Genomic DNA, 17,788 nt, shown 5'->3' on the forward strand with positions numbered 1-17,788 from the left:
CTCGCTGCTTCTGGAGCACCCGGGCTTCCTTCCTGGTCTTTAGCACGCTGTCATGAAATTGTCCAATGACGGCTCCTGCCTCCCCGCGAGTGTGGCTAGTCTGGTGCCTGACTGAGCAGCGCCTCTATGGATGAATAGATGCCAGACGCCCTTTGATCAGATCTCCTCTCACTTGGGCATTGCTAAGCCATTTCACCTGCAAATCCAGGCTACTTAACAGCTCACTCGCAGGGACTTGTTCAGAGATGGGAGGCAAGGCACCTCTGGGAGGTTGTCTCTGTCCTCTGTCTCCAAGGGCAGCTTGTGCTGGTTCGACTCCCAGGGTCCTCCTTACCTCCTTTGGCAGCTGTCTCATTCTCACAGACTGAAGCTGTCAGTTTGACTAGCTTGACTTTACAAGCAAAATTCAGAAAACGGCCTGTATTTATTCTACTTCCTCATGGAAGCCTGCTTCCCTCACCCTCTGGCTGCACGACTCATTATCATGGCGCCCTCTGTGTTCTTCCTTAGCAGCGATGAAGAGGGTCATCCTGTGACTCCTGTCTGTTGCTGCACTTTAAGCTCCAGGAAGGCGGGAGCAGTGTCTGCTTCCTCGGTCTGACATCATAGATGCTCATGAAATCTTAGAAGAAATTGACATTTAGTAATAAATATATTTTTAGGGAAGGATATAGAGTTAAAGGATCAGTCCATTTCTTAAAGGATCTGCAGTCTAGTGAGGAGACAAGAAAACAGAAACCACGGTGAAAAGGAGGTAATAATCACAACCTAGGGAGGTGATAACCACAACCTAGGGAGGTGATACCACAACCAAGGGAGGTGATACCACAACCAAGGGAGGTGATAACCACAACCTAGGGAGGTGATACCACAGCCAAGGGAGGTGATAACCACAACCTAGGGAGGTGATATCACAACCTAGGGAGGTGATATCTCAACCAAGGGAGGTGATACACAACTAAGGGAGATGATCACAACCAAGGGGTGCTGAGAGATCAGGCCAGAGGAGGCACAAGGAGAACCTTCCAGGCAGAGGGGATAGCACTGGTGTGTGGGGAGGGTGGGGGCATGCAGGGCGGCTGTGGAACGGCAGCAGCAGCAGTTGTCTTCTTGGGCACTCTGCCCCCTGTAGTGCATGGCCATCATTGCTTAGAGCCTTAAATCCATTTTGTTTTTCAGTTGATGAAGGTTGTGAATGAAATGTGTCCCAATATCACTAGAATTTACAACATTGGCAAGAGCCACCAGGGCCTGAAGCTGTATGCCGTGGAGATCTCCGACCATCCCGGGGAACACGAAGTCGGTGAGGCTGCCCCCCCGTGGTGCCCCTGTCCCGTCACATTCGGAGCCTTCTTAAAGAGCTCGGAGATGGTTCATCCCCGTGAGAACATTCATGAAGCAGGGCAGGAGCCATCTGTGCCTTGCTCTCACATACATAGATTCTGCAGATTTTGGTTCTGTGACCCTCTTATGACACGAGCTGTTGACTTGTTTAAGCTAGAAATACCCTTCTTTCCTCCAAATGGACCATATTTAATTCTCTTCTCCAGCTCTAAGACCAGTCACACGAACCAAAGAAGAAAGTGGCCGGAGAAGATTCTGGACTCCCTGGTCACTAGTGGCTCAAGTTAGAGAGGTCCCCTCTGTTTAATTTCAATCCTCTTTTCAAGCATTTCCTCTTTTCAGCCTTTTCCCTTTCAGTTGCTCCTAGACTTGTGTCCTGCTCCAAGTCAGAGGGCCTTCTCTGGTTTTTCTTTGTGGTAAATCTGTGAGACCTTTAGAAATCCATCGACATTTAAGTGTGAGATTTGTCTAATTCATTTGACTCTAATATCAATCAGTTTTTCAGGAATTCCTCTAGGAGTATCCTTTCAAGGGTAAGAGCTTTATCTCCTGGTAAAATCGCATTTTCTTGAAAGCAGTAGCTTGGCCAGTGGGGAAGGAGAAGTGTTGGCAGCTCGTGCCTAGCACTGATAAGTCCCAACACTAAAAAAGCTGAGCTTTGGGGCCGGCCCTGTGGCCGAGTGGTTAAGTTCACGCGCTCTGCGTCAGTGGCCCAGGGTTTCACCGGTTCAGATCCTGGGCGCAGACATGGCACCACTCATTAAGCCATGCTGAGGCAGCGTCCCACATGCCACAACTAGAAGGACCCACACCTGAAAAATACACAACTATGTATGGGGGGGATTTGGGGAGAAAAAACAGAAAAAAAAAGATGGCAACAGTTGTTGGTTTAGGTGCCAATCTTTAAAAAAAAAAAAGCTGAACTTTGAAGGGAAAAAGCTCAAAGACAGCTCCCTTTACAAAATCGTGTCATTGCTGATTTGCTCTGCTGGATGATTTTCTGCTTGTACTGATTCATCTATGTGTCCTTGTAACATAATGGGAAGTTCTTTTAAGAAAAATAATTGCCTCCCAAAAGAGAAAAATAATTGTCATCGCTTGTGTTTAATTTGTATGTTTTAAACCCTAAGCACTGTGTAGTTTTATCTATTCTTGCTCAATAAGAATAAACATTATTACTCTGTGTCTGGTATCATTTAAGATTTTTCTATGCATTTTCTTATGTACCTGACTATTTGGGAATGAAAGGAAAATAGTACTGATATAATTTTGGAGGTTTATTTGAAAGAATAGATAGGGCTAAAATTGTAAGTTTATATTATTCAGAGATTTTTTTTTCCCCTAACATAATGTGATCAGGGCTGTTTTGCTAGAAGCTTCCAATATGAACCTGTGTTTCTCCCCCTTTGAGTAAAGGTGAGCCTGAGTTCCACTACATCGCAGGGGCCCATGGCAACGAGGTGCTGGGCCGGGAGCTGCTGCTGCTGCTGGTGCACTTCCTGTGCCAGGAGTACTTGGCCCGGAACCCGCGCATCGTCTTTCTGGTGGAGGAGACCCGGATTCACATCCTCCCCTCCCTCAACCCCGACGGCTACGAGAAGGCCTACGAAGGGGTAAAGGCGCCACTTCTCTTGCCCAGGGCGGCAGCGCTGACTGCAGAGCGTGCTCCGCCATGGGTGGTTGTGAATTCCTCAGTACAAGCTTTCTTTCTGAGCATCTCTGCTGAGGCAGGGAAGCCCATAAGGTTTACAAAAGATGCCGAGCAGGAGTTGAGAATTATGGGGACCCTGAGAGGTGGCCATGCCAACAGACTGGAGAATGTGGAAGTGAATAATAACATTGTTTTATATATACGATGATAATAATAGACTCGAATAATAATACACCTGACATTGATTAGCACTTAATCAAGGCATGCACTAACCTTGATTATTATTCATATCTCTCATCAGTCCTCTAAGAAGAGTTGTTTTATTATTCTGATATATTGTTCATATTTCATATTCTAATTATGACATAGAATTTGTATAGGTTACAGGTGTGTATAGAAGATACATCTGTATAAACTTATGTATAGAGTATAGTTAAATATTATGTTGTGTGGTGTATCCATAATTGTACATCACAATATCTGGGAATAAAATGGAAAAATATACTTAAAAACAATGATACTTTTCAAATGCAAACTTGATGACACAGAATTTTGGTTGTGTTTATTGGTGCAAAGAGTTGGTTACGGGTCTGCAGTGCTATAGTGAGCCAGAATGATGGGCAGGGCATGGAGAATGTGTGCATATGGTGGCCGCCAGTTTTGCAATGATGGAGTCTTAGGCTCATTACTACTCGGGGTTTCATCCACCCAGTGTAGAAGAGATGCGGGAAGAGGGGAAGAAGGGACCTAATACTTTCCGAGCACCACCACGTAGTGGGAGGGACTCTCTGCATTCTCTCTGAGTGATTTGGCTGTGTTATCCATCGCTCACCAAATATTAATAGCACATGTTTCGATATTCTCCTTTGGATGTCATCTTTGGGACTGAGGATGTATAGAGGCTTAGAGACACACACCAGGTGGAGATGGAGATGCAGATGGAAGTGGTTTGTGTGTGAGAGGCAGCACTGTCAAGAAGTCTGTGAGTTCCTCACGTTCTGAATTGTCTCCCAGGGCTCAGAGCTGGGAGGCTGGTCCCTGGGACGCTGGACCCATGATGGGATTGACATCAACAACAACTTTCCTGACTTAAACACGCTGCTCTGGGAGGCCGAGGACCGACCGAACAGTCCACGGAAAGTTCCCAATCACTATATTGCAATCCCTGAGTGGTTTCTGTCTGAGAATGCCACGGTGAGTGAAAATACTCCATAATCTATAGAGCAGCGAAAGGCCAAAGTGAACCCCCTTTGGTATTTGCAGAGAATGTGACATTTAAGAACAAGACAAAACCATTTTTTCTTTCATGTTTTCTCCAAAGGTAGGGAAGTATGCTAGATAATAACTACCTTTTAAATTGATATTTGAGGAGATTCTCCATAGAAGAGAAATCATTTTATTTTATTTCTTTACAACCACACAGTGCTCCAAAAACAAAGAAACTTCTCCTAAATTGTGCATGTTTATTCCTATCATCACTACCCTCATCTTTGGCAATTATCCTGCTATGAAATTGTCCTTAGCCCTAACTGACTGCTTGCGATATCTTATTTTTATTTTAATAAGTCCTCATGGATTTATTACATGTGGTGCTTCCAGAAAGAAAAATGCAATTGGATGAGAAATGTTTCTCTTAAATTTCTTAGGTCTTGTTTCACAAAGAATAGGTTATAGAAGAAATAAATTTTCCAAGCCTGCTCTGCCCATAGTAATCCACCTCTTTACCCCTAGTCTTTGATCACATATGTCCTTCAAGAGGTCTGCCTTGAATTCTATGTAAGTGAGGGATTAGGTTCAGCAGCAACGACAGGAAAACCAAAATAACAATGGCTTAACAAGGTAGAAATTTATTTCTTTTTTCATATAAAAAAGACCCTGGAGGCAGATGATACAGGGCGCGCCAAATAGAAGCCCCGTGATCATCAGGGACCCGGGACTCCTCTTTCTGTGTCCACCATGTTAGCATGTGACTTTCATCCTCAGGTTCATAATCCAAGATGGCAATGGGTGCTCTGGTTGTCATGTCTGTGAAGGAAGAGGAGAGAATGGGTTAAAAACATAAAAGGTTCTCCTTTCACATAATTCAGTTTCTTTTAAGAATTCATTCCCAGAATTCCTACATAATACTTCTGCTTAAATGTCATTGGCCAGAATTTAGTCAAAAGCTGATGTCAACCACTGCATGGAAGGTTGGGAAATGCTGTATTTTAGGCAAGTACATTGCAAGCTCAAAAACTTAAAAAAAAAAAAAAAAAAAATGGCTCCTCTTCCTGAGGAATGGAGAGAGAATGGATGAATGGATAGAGGACAGCAGCTCTCTGGCTCTGCCTCGTGGCTCCAGCCCGCAGCACACGTGGGTATCACTTACTGAAGGAGGGCCAGCGTGGTTGCCTCATTTAGTGATTCATAGGATGGTTTTATCCAGGCCCTCAAGAAGCAACCAGTCAAGTGATGGAGACAGACAGTGGGAAAACAATGTGGTTTGGTTAGGATGCCCATGGGCTGCTTACACGGGGTAGAAGATTCAAGGGCCTCTGAGTCTTCTGAATCTTTTCTCCTGTTTCCTAATTCCATCCTATAAAATCCCCCTCTCTCTCAAACGGATGTACTAATGACATCTAGCAAAGCAGAGAATTCAGGTGCTGTTATAATTTGGGAACTCTTGGACCAAAGTTGGAATATGATTCTTAGAACTTCTTAACCCTAGGCTATAAGAGATAAGTAATTATTTTAGCACAGTCATACACCGTCCTTGGATTTCAATCTTTACTTTAAGACTAGAATTTAGTTTTTTGAGCTTCTTATTCTTGAGAAATACAGGGAGAATTACACAAATCTACCATCACCAATACCCTTCTTAGTTAGGGATAGCTTAGACAGATAAGAAATCAGCAAAGAGAAAGATTTTAATAGCAATTAACAGGCCTGACATAAGAGATCTATAAGAATTGTACCACCAATGTTAGAGAGTACATATTCTTCTGAATAATTTCTGGAGCACTTTCAAAACTTGATGATGCTCTGGGCTGTAAAGAAAACGTCAACAAATTTCAGAGAATAGGAGTCAGGCAGATCGTAATTCTCTCACCACCATATGGTCAGACTTGAAGATAGTAATAAGATTCATAAGAACATCACCATGTATTTAGAAAATTAAAAATCAAAACTTCTAATTAATGGGTCAAAGGGAAAGATCATACCAGTAATTAAAAAAATAATTAGAACTCAGTGATAATGGAAACGTTACGCATCAAAATTTGTGGAGTATAGCAAAAAATAGTGCTTCTGAGAATTTATACCTTTAAATGATTATATTCCAAAAGAAGAAAGGCTGAAAATTAGCTAATTTAAGAAGCTAGCAATGGAATCACAGAAGAAACCCCCAAAATGTAGAAAGATTGTGATTAAAAAGTAACGGCAGAGATCAATGAAATGATAGAAAACAAAGAAAAAATATGAAGCAATTCATCCACAGAAAGAAGCATTTGATAAAATTTAACAATCTTTCACAATGAAATCTCTTAGTGAAACTTTGTTATATAGATGATTAGTTTCAGGGTGCGGAAGGCTATTTTAAATGGTATTAATCATGAAAGAAAAGGTTAATAAATTCAATTACATCAAAATAAGAAAGTCTGTTCATCAGAAGATTTAGAAGCCTTAATGAGAGAAGCTAAAAACTGAGAGACATTATTTGAAAACTACATAATTTGAATTTTAAAATATATGAATAATAATAAAAATATAAACAACTCAGTAGAAAAATGGGTAAAAGATATGAAAAGGCAATTCACGGAGGAGGAAACATATGGCTAATAAGCATGAAAAGATGTTCAGCGTTACTAGTACTAAGGACATGCAGAGAAGAGAACGTTTACACCCATTGACTGGCAACATTAAGAAGTCTGACGGTACCCAAGTGTTGGAGAGGATATGGGACAGTGACGTCTTACACAGTGTGGGTGAGAATATAAATCAGCACAATGACTTTGGAAAATAACCTGATTATCTTGTAAAGTGGAATATGTATATATGCTGTGACTCTGCAATTCCTCTTCTGGTGATTTATGCAAGATAAATTTCAGCACGTGTGTACCAGAGACAGGACAAGAACTGCCAAAGCAACAGTGTTCAGTATAGCAAAAAAATTGAAAATTACCTATATGTCCATCATCACAAGAAGAGATCAATTAAATGCTGAGATCATTGTATTGAAGTGAAAAAGACTGAACTATAGTTTTTTGTAAGAACACAGAAGCATCTTAGAAACATGAAACTGAAGAAAAAATAAGTTGTAGAAGACAACATCAGGATGGTTGCCCCCCACCCCCAAGCAAGTGAAACCAAAGAATACATTTTTAGGCATACACATATGGGATGAAACAGAGAGAGAATGAGAATTGTACCATTTAGGATATAGTGGTTACTATATCCTAAATATATACTATATACTATATAAATATACTATATAATATAAAAATATACTATATCCTATATATAGTGGTTACACAGAAATTGTCAGTAAGATCTGGTTCTTGGGTGGGATGGTGGGTTGACAGGTGTTCATCATATCAAAATATATAAAGGAGGAGGACCAAGCATGGACCAATAATGATACTGCATAAAGAATCGAGTTCTAGGATTAATCCCATCCGGGGTCCCCGATGTGTTTAGAAATACAGTAAAAACAGAACTTAATGGATCCTATGAAGTCAATTTCATTCCTTAATCAATTTTCTATACTGCACAGTTAAACCATTTCCAATGTTTCTTTCTTTCTCTTTTCAATTTTATTCTACCGGAATTAACTTCATAGGGCTTAGCAATTTATGATAAATATTTGATTCATTGATCAGTATTTGACCATATCAAGCTCTCCAATTCTAGCTTCCAACATTGTCAGTTTTCTTCCTTTCTTGTTTTTCTTAATTTTTTATCATTAAAAAAATGTCAAGCGTACAAAATTAGAGAGAAAGCTGTGAAGGACTCCTACATACCCATCTCAACTTCAATACTTATCAATTCTCGCTTCATCTACATCTTCACCCACTTTCTCCTCCCCTCAAGCTTATTGAAGCAAATCCCAGGCATCATAGTATTTCATTTGTAAATGTTTCAGTAAGTATCTCTAAAAGATTGGGCTCTCTTTTAAATTATTGCCATTATCATATCAAAATAAATTATTTCTTAATATTATAAAATATCCAGTGCGTGTTTATATCTCCCTATTTTCATTCTCAGTCTCTCTTTCTCTCAAAGTTTGTTTAAATCAAGATCCACCTAAAGCCCATTCATTTCGATTGGTTTTCGATTGGTCTTTTAAGTATGCTTTAAACTGTAGATTTCTCCTCACTTCCTTTTTGCTTTGGAATTTTGTTGCTGTTTATCTTGTAACAACCGGGTTATAAACAGCTAGATTGTCTGGGCGCTGCTAATTGCTATTCTTGTGACATCATGTAACGTATTCCTGTGTTTCCTGTAAATTGGCGCCGTAAGACTCAGACCCGCGTGGCCTAGATAGGACGAGGGTTGGCGAACTGCAGCCTTTGTGCCCCGTCCCGCCCAGTCCTGTTTTTGTAAATGGCGTTTCGTTGGGGCGCTGCCTTGCTCCTTCATCTGCAGATGGTCTGTGGTGCTGCCCTGCTACCGCGGCAGAGTTGAATAGTTGGCAACAGAGACTGTGTGGCCCTCCAAGCCTAAAATATTTACTATTTGGCTCTTTGCAGAAAGAGTCTGCCGCCTCTGGCCTGAAGGGTTGGTTAGATTCAGGGTTGGTTTTTTTAGGCGTGTATTTTTCCATCAGGAGAGACGCGTTTGGTTACGTCTCTTTCTGTGCCCTTTGTAGCCATCAGTGAACATGCTTGACTCATTAATTCCCTGGAGTTGCCGAGTCCTGATACTCTGATTCTATCGTTCCCTCTTTATGCATTAACCGGAATATTCCAACAAGAGGAAACTTCCCTGGATTTCTCTTTTTTTTAATCCATTATTTCCACAAAGTCCAGTTTTCCCAGGGCAGATTTTGAAATTCTAAATTTTGCTAAGATTATTCCATAAAATTATTGCTTTTCCAAATACGTCCCTGTTTGGAAAGCCAGGGAGAGAAAGCAGTTTCCTTCTTAATTTATTTATGAAAGCGTGTTTAAATTTGCAATGCTCACAGGTGGCGGTGGAGACCAGGGCAGTCATAGCCTGGATGGAAAAAATCCCCTTCGTGCTGGGCGGCAACCTGCAGGGAGGCGAGCTGGTGGTGGCATACCCCTACGACATGGTGAGGTCCCTGTGGAAGACGCAGGAGCACACCCCCACGCCTGACGACCACGTGTTCCGCTGGCTGGCCTACTCCTACGCCTCCACGCACCGCCTCATGACAGACGCCAGGAGGAGAGTGTGCCACACGGAAGACTTCCAGAAGGAGGACGGGACTGTCAATGGGGCTTCCTGGCACACTGTGGCCGGAAGTAAGTCTCTGATTGTCCTGCTGTCGTCATGGGGCCAAACGATAACAGACTGCTGGGACTGGGCGGGACCCTGCGGCCCATCTCCTCTCAACCCACTTTTCATCATTCCCATCAGCATCATAACTACTGCAGTTAACTATGTGCAAGGTGCCAGCCCTCTCCATAGATTCCCCGTTAGTCCTTACTACAGTCTTTGAGGGGGTGTGGCTTACTCCCTGTTTTATGAATGAAATCACTGGGGCTTGGGGACTGGAAGGGATCTGCCCGAGCGAGAAAGAGGCAGAGCTGGGGTCTGTGTGTCTCTCTGGTCTGCTCTTAGCCATTGAGCTACTCCAGTTAGGGTCAGAGATGGTTAAACATAGACTTAGGGGAAATATTGGACCAAAAAAGCAAACTCAGCAAATTGGGGAGAGCATGCTGGTCCTGATGCTGGAGCCACAGCTTTCACCCAGAGTTGGTCCCATTGTGGGGGACGTCCCATTCTCTGAGCCCACAGAGAGAGCTCGGCATTGATCCCTGCTCAGGTGTGAAAAGACTCCTAGCGGCAGGTGTGTCCTGAGGCCCATAGTGAAGACCGTTTCACACATCTCTCATCCACTGGCCGTCTGTGGGTGGCCTCCCCATCATACCTGAGCGTCTGGTCGATGCCCAACTGTGTGCGATGCAGGGAATATGTGGCTTTGCTCCGCACATCCACACAGGACCAGAGAGGCTTCCAGTAGAGACTTCAGGAATTCCTCTCAGCAGCCATAGGGGACCCTGTGGCCCAAGTTTCAGGATAAGCACTTTGTTTCCTGTGTCGGGGTCCTCTTGGCCTAGGGCCTCCACATGAGGAGGGATAAGGATGTCATGTTCCCTAAGGTCCCTCCGTATTGGGATGGCAAAACCCCAAACATAAGGCCCGTTGCTTATTTTCTTGACTTTGTGAGGGTTGGTCCAACCACTGATGAATTTGAAAAGTATCCCGTGTCACATAGACCTGAGTTCAAATTCTGTTTCATCATTTAGATGCCGTGTGACCCTGGGCAGGTTACTTTACCTCTCTGAATCCCCATGTTTTCCGTTTGTAAAATGGGCGTGATGGTTATGATGACAATGACGACGACGATGATGATGGTGATGATGCTGCCTTGAGGACTACTGTGAGGATGACATAGGTGACAGGTGTCGCTGTCTTCTGCGTCTAGCTTATGGGAAACACTCAATTATGATAACTTCCCATTCCCTACCTTCTCCCCTCCCCCAGTATCATGCTCACCATGAAACCTCTTTATGAGCATATTCTTATTCTCCATTTCACTGTACTAATTAACTTTAATATTAAATTTAATATTAATTTTCTTTGCTAGGGATTCAGCCTCCACAGGCTTTTCAGATATGTTTCCACCCTTGGGAAAAGAGAAATAAAAAAGTAGTAGACGTATTTGTTCCCGTGAAACATGAGCAGAAAGCTTGCCATCTTTTTCTTGGATCCGTACCAAGGAGAGAAGTGTTTTATTTATCTCCATCATGCTTTTGCTCTGTACAAATTTAAAGGAAAAGCAAATCCCTCTCTATCAAGAAAATTTCCTAATGGCCAAAAAGCATTCTTGCTTTTCAGTTCAAGCCCTAAAAGCCTGCACTAATCTGTATGAGAAATATCGGTTGATGTCTTATGGCTGCCGTGACTAAATTGGGTATGGACACAGCTGGATTTGTCAGGGTTGGGTCAATCGTAACATTTTGAACAGTTGACGGCTGCGTAGTCACGTGGGCAGCATTTGATTTTTCTCTATCAATTATATTTTCCATTATTTCAGAGACTTCTGTGGCAGAGCCACGTGGTGGCTGGAGTCTTTTTAATCCTTCCTTCTCCTGGAGGTGTGATGAAGTCTGCAGTTTCGTTTCTTTGTAGACTGATGAAATGCGATTTCTAATTTCCTTCCCTCCCCCTACCCCTCCTCTCCGTCTTTTTGTTCCTTTCTTGCTTGCTCATTAACAGCGCACCGACAGGCATTAGTTAATGGAGACTGGGGCGGTTAAGTGCGCAGTGCAATCAGTCTCAAAATGCACATCGTTTGTAGCGTGTGCGTTTTAACTCCAAAGTGATGTTAGATCTCTTTGTTTGTGGCTGCGATCCTGCGTCCTCTCCCCGACAATGGAGGCAGATGTGCTGATGGCACCAGGCACAGAGCTTCAAGGAAAGCACAGCTCTGTGTTCCACATTGCAGCTTGTGACAAGAGCAGGATTCCGGGCAAAGGGAGAGCACAGAGGGATGTCTTGCCATCCCCAGCCGGGACGAAGCCTTGTGCAGAACTATCTGGGTCACACCACAGCTCCTCACCCACATGTTTCGCTTTTGAAGCCGTTCTTTACAAAGTATTCTCAGCTACACGACATTCGCTGAAGGGCTGGACGTCCCAAGAGAGCCTGGCCCAAGCTTTTCCACCGTACTCGCGGTTTCTCATCATTTTGCCAATTTTTCTAGTGCTGCTAGTGCTTTGAAGACACATTGCAAAATGGCAGGCCTACTCCAGAGTTTTTAAATATCAATTTACTTATTTCAGTACTAACAAGGCCTAAAAAGTTGACAATAATGACAGTGTTAGTGCCTAGAGGAGCCCAGGCCCCCCGGGTGTCCTGCCCGTGCTGAGCGGTGGAAGTGTTGTCCGGCGGCCTTCTGTGCTCTCTGTAATTCCAGCCTTTGAGTTCAACTGCATGAGTTGACCTGGAGTTTTGATCAACCTTCTTCAACCAAACCAGGCCCCTGCCAACGGTTTTTCCATTAGCTTGATGCTGTCCCCCCTCTTTTATTGCTCTGCTCTCACCATTCTTGTTTCATCACAAATGTGGCTGATGACTTGTGGATGGTTCGAATTTGGAATCTGGTAGAGACTGGCGATATGTTTTGCACCATTTTGCCTGTGACTTTAGTGGTTAGGCAGCAGATTGATACAGAATCGCTCTGGACACCCAAAGCCATGATTTTTAAGCTGACATTTATGCTGAGGAATGCATCCTTGAGTCTTATGGTGAGCTGAGAAGGGAGGGAAGTTAGGATGGGTGAGGATCCGGGCTGGTTGAGGCACAGGAGGACCCCACAGAGAAACCCGGTGCACCAGCTTCAGCGTTCCGGTGCCCTGACTCTCAGAATCCACGCGGCGCCTTCTCCTGGGCCCGTGCGTCCTGGTGGTCACATGGAGCATGGCTGCGGTATGTTCTTGCTCATCACCCTGTTCTCCAATAATAACTGTTGGGAAGAGAGCCACTGGAACTTTATGCCACCTAACATTCATTTATTCGTTTCACAAACAGTGGGTGCTATAGTGGCTGAACTGTGGCCCTCCAGAGTCTATGGCTGCTTCCTGATGTCTGGAACCTATGAATGTGACCTTTGGAAAAATGGGTCTTTGCAGGTGTAATTAAGTGAAGGGTCTCAAGATGAGGTCATCCTGTGTTACCTGAATGGGCCTCAAAATCATTGACAGATGTCCTTAGAAGAGATAGAAGAGAGGGCACAGACACAGAAGAGGAGGCCCCATGAAGACAGAGACAGAGATGGGAGCGATACAGCCACAAGCCAAGGAGCTCCAGGGGCCTGCGGAGCTGGAGAGGCAAGGCAAGGGCTCCCCTAGAGCCTTTCTGGGGAGCACGGCCACGCCTGGGGTTCGGACTTCTGGCCTCTAGAACTACAGGAGGATCCATTTCTATTGTTTTAAACCACCCGCCATGTGGTCACTCCTAACAGCAGCCCTAGGAAACTAAGGCAGGGACCGACTCCATGCCAGCCTGGCTGCCTTCCGTCTGTCGTCCTCGTGTCGGGATGCCGAGGTTGTCTGCTTTCAGGCTTAGCGGGTGAGTGCGTTGGCCCTGAAGCCCCAGCGCCGCGCTCTGCGTGGAGATAAGAGCAAGGTCGTGGCATCACCCACACCTGGCTTCAAACCCTGACTCTGGCTCTTTCCAGACGCATGACTCTGGGTAGCTTTCTTAACTGTTCTCTGCCTCCGTTTTCTTATTTGTCAAATTGTGCAGTGCTGCCCTCCTGTCTGCTGGGTTTGCGCTCAGCCGATGCGGAGGCTGAGGACAGGTCCTGGCTTCTGTTAGGCACTCGGCAATGGTGGTGTGGCTAGCTCTCTTTCTGAATTAGAGTAGAAAACTGCTATAGAGCTGTAGCTGAGAACACCGTAACTATAAATTTAAATGCTTAAAATCTATACTGTTCCCTATTGATACCTTTATTCTAAAAACAGTGTGCTAAACTGAATTTAATAAAATAAACAGAATTTTACCTAAAAATCACTTTTTTCAGGCCTCCATTTGTGGAAGATGCTCTTATATATGCCGTCTTTCCCATAAACTAGTCTGGCTGCATCCTCCCTCACCCTCTCATCTCCTCCCCCAACATTTGCTCTAAGCAATTTTTGTCTACAGTAGATACCTGACACGTCCTTGTTCAGATGAAGTCTTCTGAATCACATCCTTGACCGTTCTTGCTGTCTCCCCAGTGCCACCTTGAGCATCGTTTAGTGACAGTGTTGTCCGGTTGGCTTGGCAGGTCTCAATGATTTCAGCTACCTTCACACAAACTGCTTCGAGCTGTCCATCTACGTGGGCTGTGATAAATATCCGCACGAGAGCCAGCTGCCTGAGGAATGGGAGAATAATCGGGAATCCTTAATCGTGTTCATGGAGCAGGTATGGCGTGGGCACACGGCTGTGATGGGGGCTAGCTGAGGAATGAGGCCCTTTTGATGGCTGAAAAGGTGAGACCAAATTGGTGCTTCAGACCTGGCTGTTGTCCTGGGCCGGCCACTGCAGTGCTGGGAGGGACCGCTGTCCGTGAACACTTGATTAGACCCAAGAAAGGGAGCTCTGAGTGGATATTACAGCTCCCACTGGTCCAAGGTGGGTGAGACTAGTTCAAGGGGTTCTCAGATGCCTCTCTGTAGGGAGGGGGTGACATATGTCCGAGCCAGTGTGCCCAGGCCCCTTGTATACTCTACTAGGGCTGCATAGCAAAATACACAGACTTGGGGCTTAAATAATAGAAGTTACGGTTCTGGAGGCTAGAAGTCCAAGATTCAGTGTCAGCAGGTTGGTTTCATGCTGAGGCCTCTCTCCCTGGCTTCCAGACGGCTGCCGTCTCACTATGTCCTCACTGTGTCCTCCCCTCTGTGTGCACACATTCCTGCTGGCTCTGTGTCCTAGTCTCCTCTTGTTATAAGGACCCCAGTGAGCCGGATCAGGGCCCACCCTAAGAGCCTCATTTTAACTCCATCACCTCTTGAAAGATACTCTCTCCAAGTACAGTTACATCCTAAGGTACTGGGGGTGAGGACGTCAACACATGAATTTGTCGGGGCACAGTTCGGCCCATAAAGCCCTCAGGCTGAAGAGTCATCGCTGCAGGTGGCAGGGTGTTACCTGGGAGCAACTCCAACAAGCGCCCGCCGGGTCCTGCTTGGAGTTCGTGCAGAAGCCTGCTGTATACACTAGAACCCCGCACGCCTTCCCTTTCCCACTCTCACAGACACAGCTGCCTTGTAGGCTTGAGTAAACTGGTTCTAGTTTGGTGCTAAAACCACCTGAATAACATCCAAGGCCCGCTAAGGAACAGACTAACTAGAAACCAGAGGAATAAACAAAACTGGATGTCAAACCTCAGTCACATGACTCTCGTGATTCCCTCCATTAGAATCAGATCCTGAGGCTGTGCGTGCAGGTTGCCCTTTCCGTGGGTTGTCACGGATAAGGCAGCAGGAGCATTCAGCCGGTGGCTTGCACTGCCCACTTCCAGTACCTGCCCCTCCACACAGGTGGCAGAGGTCGGCACTGGGACCATCAACCCAGTCGGCTCTGGGGAGGGTCCTGGGACGCTCAATGCAGCTCACAGTGTGTACTTCCCCAGTACAGAAGGGACCCCATTTGTTCTTCCCTCTTGGGAAACTGTGAGCACACTTTCTGTCCCCACCCCGGAATTTTGTGAGGGAAGGCTCTTTTTCATTTCATATATGAAAAGATAGAAGACCTTGACTATAGCAAACTAATCCTTCTAAAGTGATGATCCCAGTTGAACCAAAGAGCCTCCTGTGGATAAAATGCCCAGGCGTAGTAATATGTATAAAGAATGTCATTGGAAACAATAGTATGTCACCTTGGATTGTCACATCATTCTACAAATGGGGAAACTGAGGCACAAGGTTCTGAGCTGATGTGTGTCATGACACAGCTGATCAGTGGAAGGGCCCTATAGACAGAGTTGTAGCTTACAGGGACGTCTTGGACTCTGTCTTTTGTCTCTGCCTCTTAAGTCCTTAAGTTTATATAGCCCAGGAGAGTCAAAAATAAATATGTCTATAAAAAATTAAATTCTATTTTTAGTGGATGTGTTTTCTATTAACCTTCTCAGATCCTAACATTTTTTAAGCCTTTGGGATATTTTAACTCCAGTGGAAGACTTTCTGGAGCATAGACCCAAAAGGAATACGAAAGTTTGCACACCAAACCCAGGCAGAGCCAGTGGGCGTCTGAGCTGCACATGGCTCTGAGCCGTCCGAGGCTGGCGCTGGGCGGCGGCGGGTCGGGTCGGGCCAGTCGGCGGGCTCACCCGGTGTCTCGTTCTGTTGCGGACCAGGTTCATCGTGGCATCAAAGGTCTGGTGAGGGATTTACATGGAAAAGGAATCCCAAACGCCGTGATCTCCGTGGAAGGCGTTAACCACGACATCCGAACAGGTAACTGAATGTGTGTAAACTGCCTTTCAGGAGATGTCGGCTTCTGGAAGGGTTTCACTGGGGTTGAAATCTTGAGTTGAGTGTGGAGACTTTGTCCTCAGAGCAGAAGTGTCGGCTGCGTCCTCTAACTTCATGAAGACCCTGCGCGGTGGGGTTTTCAACCTGTGCTTGCCCGCTTCTCTCTGTGCCCTTTTCCCACATGATCTGTTTGCAAAAGTTTCATAGATGTTCTCTCTCATTTCTTTTCTCGCTTTAACCCTTTGAGGGAGGCAGGCCCTTCTTTCCCTTTTTCAGGTGAAGAACAGAAGCTCAGAGAGGGTCAGTGACGCCCTGGAGGTTTCAGAGGCGAGTGGGCTGGGGTTCAGGCACCTGACTCCCGGCCTGTGCCGTTCCTGCTCTGGGCAGCGCTGCCCTGCTGGCTGGAAGATGCCTGCAGACACTCCGCGGATCTGCACAAAGACCGTGTCTGCTCTTTGCGGATTGGAAAGTGATAGGACAAGTCCAGGCTTCCCCAGGACTGTCACCACACAGATGGCACTTGGTGTGTTCAGTGGGAAATGAAGATACAGTGACCCTGACCTTGATCGATGATATTTGCAGCAGGACGCAGTGACAGATGACTGTGGAAGAAAGAGGACTGGCTGAATGCTAAATCAGAGTGTCTGCAAGAGTTCTGGCAGAGATGGGGTGTCCATGGCCATATTTAAACCCACCCGGGGGTTTGTACACCGAGGGAGACCGAGGAGCGCTGTGTCCTTGTGTGGGCAGATGCTCTTTACTATGGCGTCAGCTGCAGGGAGCTGGGCATGGGTGCTGTGACAAATGACCACAAATTAGATGGCTTAAAAATCTAGAAATTTCTTCTCTCACAGATTCGGAGCCTGAAGTCTGAAATCAAGGTATCAGCAGGGCCACACTCTCTCCGGAGCCCCGGGGAGAGCCTGCCTTGGCTCGTCCAGCTTCTGGTGGCTTCAGGCATTCCTGAGCTTCCTTGACCCCATCACTCCAGTGTCTGCCTCTGACTTCTCTTGGCCTCCTCCTCTTCTGTCTCTCATAAGGACACTTGTCAGTAGATTTAGGGCCTCCCTGGCTAATGCAGGATGATCTCCTCTTGAGATCCTTGATTACATCTGCAAAGAGCTTTTTGCTAAATAAGGTCACATTCATAGGATCTGGGTAGTCGGATGTGGACCTATCTTTTAGAGGGTCCCCATTCAACCTACTACAGGTCCTATCCAGGAGCAGAGAGTAGACTCATGAGCAAGAGACAGGAAATCGTGATTGCCGTAAGAAAGACCTCGTCAGCCCTCAGACACACTGGAACAACTGGGAGAAACCAGATAGCACGCTGACTCCGCAAGCGTTTGACATAGCCTGACCCGTGCCTGTTGGCCTAGACTGTGCTGAGCCGGCCAAATGTCCTGATTTGCCCAGGACTGAGGGGGTTCCCAGGATGTGTGACATTCAGACTTAAAATAGAGATGGTCCCAGGCAAGCTGGCTCAAGTCCGTCCTCTTCCTGTGCTCCCTGTGTGTTATGACCTGTGACACGTGCGACGGCCAGAATGATTCACGAGGTACAGAGGAGGAAACGGAGGCTCAGCCTTGGTTCTTCCCTC

The 17,788-nt window shown here is 45.6% G+C and overlaps 1 protein-coding gene across 2 annotated transcripts in view; it reads left to right on the forward strand.

The window, feature by feature from the left end:
* Positions 1-17,788, forward strand: part of CPXM2 (carboxypeptidase X, M14 family member 2) — a 130,354-nt gene that overhangs the window by 105,657 nt on the left and 6,909 nt on the right. For both annotated transcript variants that reach the window (XM_008516223.2, XM_070631770.1), the window contains exons 8-13: positions 1,180-1,303; positions 2,761-2,957; positions 4,010-4,189; positions 9,159-9,456; positions 13,992-14,131; positions 16,071-16,170. In XM_008516223.2, the coding sequence (XP_008514445.2) occupies positions 1,180-1,303; positions 2,761-2,957; positions 4,010-4,189; positions 9,159-9,456; positions 13,992-14,131; positions 16,071-16,170 (1,039 nt within the window). The remainder of the gene's footprint in view (positions 1-1,179; positions 1,304-2,760; positions 2,958-4,009; positions 4,190-9,158; positions 9,457-13,991; positions 14,132-16,070; positions 16,171-17,788) is intronic.

This window comes from Equus przewalskii, chromosome 1 (assembly GCF_037783145.1).
Source record: "Equus przewalskii isolate Varuska chromosome 1, EquPr2, whole genome shotgun sequence".
Classification (NCBI taxonomy): Eukaryota; Metazoa; Chordata; class Mammalia; order Perissodactyla; family Equidae; genus Equus; species Equus przewalskii.